Source organism: Eschrichtius robustus, chromosome 16 (assembly GCF_028021215.1).
Source record: "Eschrichtius robustus isolate mEscRob2 chromosome 16, mEscRob2.pri, whole genome shotgun sequence".
Classification (NCBI taxonomy): Eukaryota; Metazoa; Chordata; class Mammalia; order Artiodactyla; family Eschrichtiidae; genus Eschrichtius; species Eschrichtius robustus.
The window spans coordinates 46,099,549-46,105,085 of record NC_090839.1 but is presented as its reverse complement, the minus strand read 5'-3'; the positions used below and the strand labels follow the sequence as shown (position 1 = coordinate 46,105,085).

General features: G+C 56.9%; 1 protein-coding gene across 1 annotated transcript; it reads right to left on the bottom strand.

Annotated features, from left to right (window-relative positions):
• Window positions 1-2,677: 2,677 nt before the first annotated feature.
• On the bottom strand, window positions 2,678-4,876 carry LOC137750578 (cystatin-9-like). Its single transcript, XM_068524944.1, has 3 exons — window positions 4,627-4,876; window positions 3,522-3,652; window positions 2,678-2,770 (listed from the first exon to the last, which is right to left on the bottom strand). Exons 1-3 carry the CDS (start codon window positions 4,874-4,876, stop codon window positions 2,678-2,680), a joined length of 474 nt encoding a protein of 157 aa, XP_068381045.1.
• Between the last annotated feature and the right edge of the window lie 661 nt (window positions 4,877-5,537).

The following is a 5,537-nucleotide window of genomic DNA, read 5'->3' as shown; positions in this document are numbered from 1 at the left end:
CTAGATCAGCTCTGGTTCAGTGTGGGAGGGGAGGCTTAAAGGTGTGATGACCAGGAGATACGGTTCAGCAGAGGCCATGGAGGAGGCAGGCTCTCGCTGTGTGTGTGTGTCTGTGTGTGTGTGTGTGTGTGTGTGTGTGTGTGTATGTGTATGTGTAAGGCTGGGCTGAGATGGTGAAGCGGGTTAATATGACAAGGAGAAAGCATGTTCCAAAACGTAGGTGTGGCAACTCCAGCACTGGTGTACAGGTGAGGGCCAGCCAGGTAAGTGTCAGTAACCACACAGGAGCAGGTCGAAGCCCACCTGGCTGACAGGTGAACCCTCCCTGGACTTGCCTGAGGTGAGCATCTGTGAGGGGCGGGCTGGACAGCGGGGTGCCTGATGCTCCTGAGAGGAGCCCTCAGCCAGTGCAGGACTTGGGGGAGAAATACCTCAGTTCTTTTTTTATAAATTACAGTGTAATTGACCTACAACACTGTTAGTTCCAACTGCGCAACAGTATTCCTCTATGTTACAAAGTGATCCCCAAGATAAGTCTAGTTACCATCTGTCACCCTATTGATACAAAGTAATTACAATATTATTGACTGCCCCCATGCTGGACATTTCATCCTTGTGTCTCATTTACAACTAGACTTTTGTACCTCTTTATCTCCCTCGCCCTTTTCATTCACCCCCCCTCCCCGCAGCATAGATCATCAAGAATTTTGGGGGAAAAAAAGGAGAAGGTGCATGTTGCTTTCCCGGGCTGACCACCGCCACAAGGAAACCAGCGTCCAAATCCCACGGCTGTTCTAGGTCCCTGGGAGTCTGGGGACCAGGGTTGGGGGAGGTGCAGACGGGGGAGCAGGCTGAGGAGCACACAGGGAAGGGACAGCCAACTGCTGGGTGCGTCCCTGCATCCATCACCTGACAGCCCTGCCCCTTGCTGTCCACCGGAGAGGCCCGGGCAACTGCAAAGTCCTCCCAAGGTCTCCACTTGCTTATTCCTTTGTGTTGAGTCCTTATTTATTGAGCCCCAGGGCTGTGCCTGGACGCTGACACGTGGAAAAGCTGAGGAAATTGTCCGAATGTCCCCCTGGCAGATGGGAAAGTGGGCACAGAGCAGAACACAGGGTCTGGAGGCAAGGCATTTGGTCACTGATGCTGCATTTCCTTTCATGGCCCTCTCGAGGCCCAGCTGCAAGCCTTGGTGACCCAGAGCCTATAGCCGACAGGTCAGTAGCTGGGAGGGCAGAGTCCCCACTAGTCTCTTGTTTCAGGAGAGGGGGGTGCCTGCCTGAGCTGTGGGCTGCGCTTGGAGCCCAGCAATCCTGCCTCTGCCTCCGGCGGGGTGTTGCCCAAGGATGGACAACAGGGCCAGAAACCCACTTCCCTGATTCTTCAGCGCACAGATTCCAGTGGGAGGAAGGGGCCCAGGACACGCCATTCCAGGCACAGGTGTGCAGGGTCAGGGAGAAGGCTCCTCCCACCAGGACACGTCCCTCAGTCCACACCTGTGCTCACCAAGCTAAGCAGCGCAGGTGTCCTACCTTCTAGACTAGTGAGGGATAGTTGGGTCGGGGCAAACCCAGGCTCTGCAGCTCCCCTCCAGGGGCAGATCCACTGGCAAAGCCCCACGCGTGTGGGCTGACAGGCAGCACACCATCCCTGGCAGAAGCCGGGTTTGACGCCCCTCCCAGGGTCCCTCCACAGCCCCAGGAAAGGGGTGAGCTCATGAAGGGCCGGGCAGCTTCCCCACACTGGGGTGACCTCAGAGGAGACCCTTTCCCAGGAGTTGCTTGAGGAGAATTGTGGCGTCGATTCCTTGGAAACACGATGGGAATCACAGTGCGTAAAGGATCCTTTAAGCTTCCTTTGGCGGAAACAGCCAGGAGTCAGGAAAGGCCTCAGAGGGAGAAGGAGGAGGGGTGGGGGAGGGTCTTGGAGAGCGACTTGCCTGGTCCAGGCCCAGGTGGCAGGGGGACAAGAGCACAGCTGTGCCTATGCTGAGCAACGCCCACCAACAGCGAGGATGCCCGTGTCTGGGTTCCCCTTGGCTCTGCCGGAGTCAAGGGCCTGGGAAGCCAGCCAGGTATGTGTGGAGGACGCATCCTGAAGAAGTCCTCACACCACACAAAGGGATCTCTCCCCAGGAAACCCTGCAACACACACTTGGGAGCAGGTTTGGATTCAGGAGGTGATCGCGGGCAGCACAAGGAGAGGAGGCAAGGAGGGAGAAGGTCCACGTGGCTGCCACCAAGAGTCCCAGGGCAGCCACGGGCTTCTGCACACCCACCTCTGAATGGCCGCCCTGGGGCAGGGATGCTGAGCCCGGAGACACAGCTCAGACGCACCCGTGCTCCTAGCTTGTGCCACCTGCGGCTGGCTTAGGTGTCCACGGGGGAGAGACCCACCCCCTGGGCCCAGCCGGCTGCCCTGCTGGCAGGACGGCCTCAGCTGCCCAGCCCCCAACCTCTGGAACCAGGCTGCACAAAGCTGCTTGCAATGCTGACGTTTAATGACCAATTCTATGGGAGGAAATGACAGGGAGGAATGTCCACTTTGCCCAGATGTGACACCCAGACACCTGCTCATACAGAGGACAGAACCAGAGCTGCTCAGCCACTGAAGGGCCACGACAGGGCGTCACTAGTGCCCAGGAGGAGGACAGCGGAGCCCAGGCTGGTACGTGGTCTCAGTCAGGGGAGCCTTCCGAGCAGGTGTTGTTCAAGAGTTGAAACTTTGTTCTCCATGGGTCAGTGATGATTGTAAAGAAGCAGGTGATGGTCTGCGGGACAAAGCACAGGGACAGAGTGGGGGGAGGGGCCTTGGGAAGCTTGTGGCTCCAGCTCTAAAGCCACATCCACCCAACCTTGCCTTCCTGGGGTGGGCAGCTGGGGGTGCAGGCTCTGGCCCTCAGTCCTTGATCTTCCTGACCTGGGACGCTCTCCTGACCCCAGAGGCGCCTGGGTCATTCTCCCCTCTCCAGCTCTGTGGTCTCCAGGGACCCCTCCCCCAGGATGTCCCAGTGTGACCCATGCCCCCAGTGTCCCAGCAGGGCCTCTGATCCAACTCGGTTTGTCCCGGGGCGGGACTCACCCCCCTTATCACCAGGGCAGGGCCTGGGAGGGAGGGCAGTGGGGCTCCTCAGCCTCCACCCCTCGGGCTCTGGGTCAGTGGCCGGAGGACCCGAGAGGGGACTACTCAGCCAAGGTGATGTTGTCTCCCCACCCCACACTTCTCCTGAAGGCAGGGAAAGGAGGTGGGTGAACACCAGGGAGGGGACATTCCCGTCTCTGGCCCCAGTGACCTGGACCCAAGTGGTCAGGAGCAACCTGACCCAAGTGTGACCTGGGGTGCAGCGGCTAGACAGGCCAGGGGCGTGCAAGTGACCCGGGGCTGGCCTGCCTGGCTGGGCTCCGTCCTGCAAATGCCCCCTCCGTGTCCCTTGGAATGACATTGCCATCACTCCCCACACCCCTTGCTCTGAGGCAGCGTCCACGGCCGTGTAACCTGAGGGCAGCTGTCGCGTGTCTTACATTGTTCACGTCTGGCCTTGCTTGAAACGGACAGTTGTCAATGTCTTCGTCAAATTTTCCACACCTGGTTCGGCCGAGCTGCAGCTCCGTGGAGAACACGATGCCGAAATCAACCTGGGTTTGTACAGACACTGAAGTGGACGCAGCCCTCCTGCCCCTTGTGTAGCCAATAGAGTAGATCCACACAGTGTAGGCAGGACAGGGACCTGAGGGGTGGGGTGCTGACTTTCCAACTTTGCTGGATAAATCAGTGCTGAGAAAGGGAGATTCCCCTCTGTGCCCCCTTGTCACCCCTTTCACCTGCCCTACAGCAAGACAAATGCCACACAAAGCTACTGCTACACACACACACACACACACACACACCTCTCTCTCTCTCTCACACACACACACATACTCACAAGCACACACAAGGACACACAAGCACACATAGGACCAGAAGTTCTTCTACCGCGGAGTGTTCTCAGTGTTCGTGTCTGCAGCACCATGAAAATCACACCCCTGGTTGCATTCTGCAGGATTGCGTTGCTAGGGGAACATTTTAGGATTAAGAATGCCACCTGGGAAGAGTGTAAATCACACTCGGTCCACGTAGGTGGGGACTCAGAGGGAGCCCAGAACACGTGGAGTCAGAGGAGAGGCTGTGAGCGCCCAGGGGCTCCTCAGGACCAGGGGGCCCTGTGACTCCTGAGCCGCTCTCCCCCTCCCTCTGTGGGTGTCTCTGTGTATCTCTCTCTGTTTTTCTTAAATTAACCTATTTTAATGTTATTTCTTTGAAATCTATTCGAAATCTCTCTAATCCAATATTTTCTGTCTGGCTCTTTTTTAATTAAATAGCTTTATCCCCTCTTAGTCCATATTTGGTCATTCTTCATTAAACAAGGTCAGAAATGATGAAAACCGAAAATACACCTTACATGTGAGTAGACTGACTGAAGTTTAAAACGTTTCCAAGTTATTTCTTTTATACAAACTGAAACCAACGGAAGAGATTGTATTAATATTTCCCTCTATTTTACGGGCTATAAACGATGATCAAGATCCCTTGTTAACTCCCCTACCGCCGCTGGCCCCTCGTTAACAGCAACGGGGGAGGAGGTGGTACCTACCGGCTCCTTCCACGACCTCAGAATGCGCACCACCTTGTAGGCATTCCTGTCCTGGCTCCTCAGGTTGAATACGTGTAAGCCATACTCCACTGTGGCAAGGAAGTAGTTCTTTGAGGCTCGCTGGTCATCATCATTCGCTTCCTCTTGGGAATCCCAGTCTTGAGTCACCAGGAGCTGGGGACCTAAGAGAAGCAGGAGCAGGGCGCAGGGCTGAGCCCACCTGCACCTCCACTGCTGACACAGCATGGCTGTGGGCACCCGGGCACCCAGGCTTCGCCCTTCCCCGCACCAGCTCCCACCCAGCCTCCCTGGGTGTTGGGCCAGTTCATCTGCTCTGGGACATACTCCTGGCCCTGGTCCTCCCCTCTGGCATCACACCCTTGTCCCTTCCCTCTTGTGACCCTGACTCCTCCATCCAAAGCTGATAAAATTGCCTCCTGTTCAGGAAAGAGAAGCGAGACCCAGGCAGGGTGGGTCGGGAAGGACCAGCCGTGGAGGAGGGACCCCTGCAGCTGAATCCCAGCCATATGCTTCCCTCAGCACCTCAGTGGGAGGGGAGGCTTATTTTTGTGCCCCAGATTCAGACAATGAATCAAGGTCACAGTTGCAAGTGATTTAAGTGGAAGGGGGTCCCTGGACACAGCAGTAGGTGAGGGTCAGTGAGACAAGGAGGGACAGAGCCAAAGAGCATGAGTGGCCCAGAGCCAGCTTTGTGGGTGACAGAAGGTGGCCTGCAGTGGCTGGGAAGGATTCCAAAACTCCTGCCTGAGAATCACAGGCCTGAACGCTGGGGGCCTTGGCTCCGTGCGGTGTAGGCTTCCCTAGGCTTCCACCTCCTTGGTGCTACTCCCTTGCTGTAGGCAGACCAGCCTCGTGACAGAGAGGTGAGGAAGGCAGGAGGTGCTGA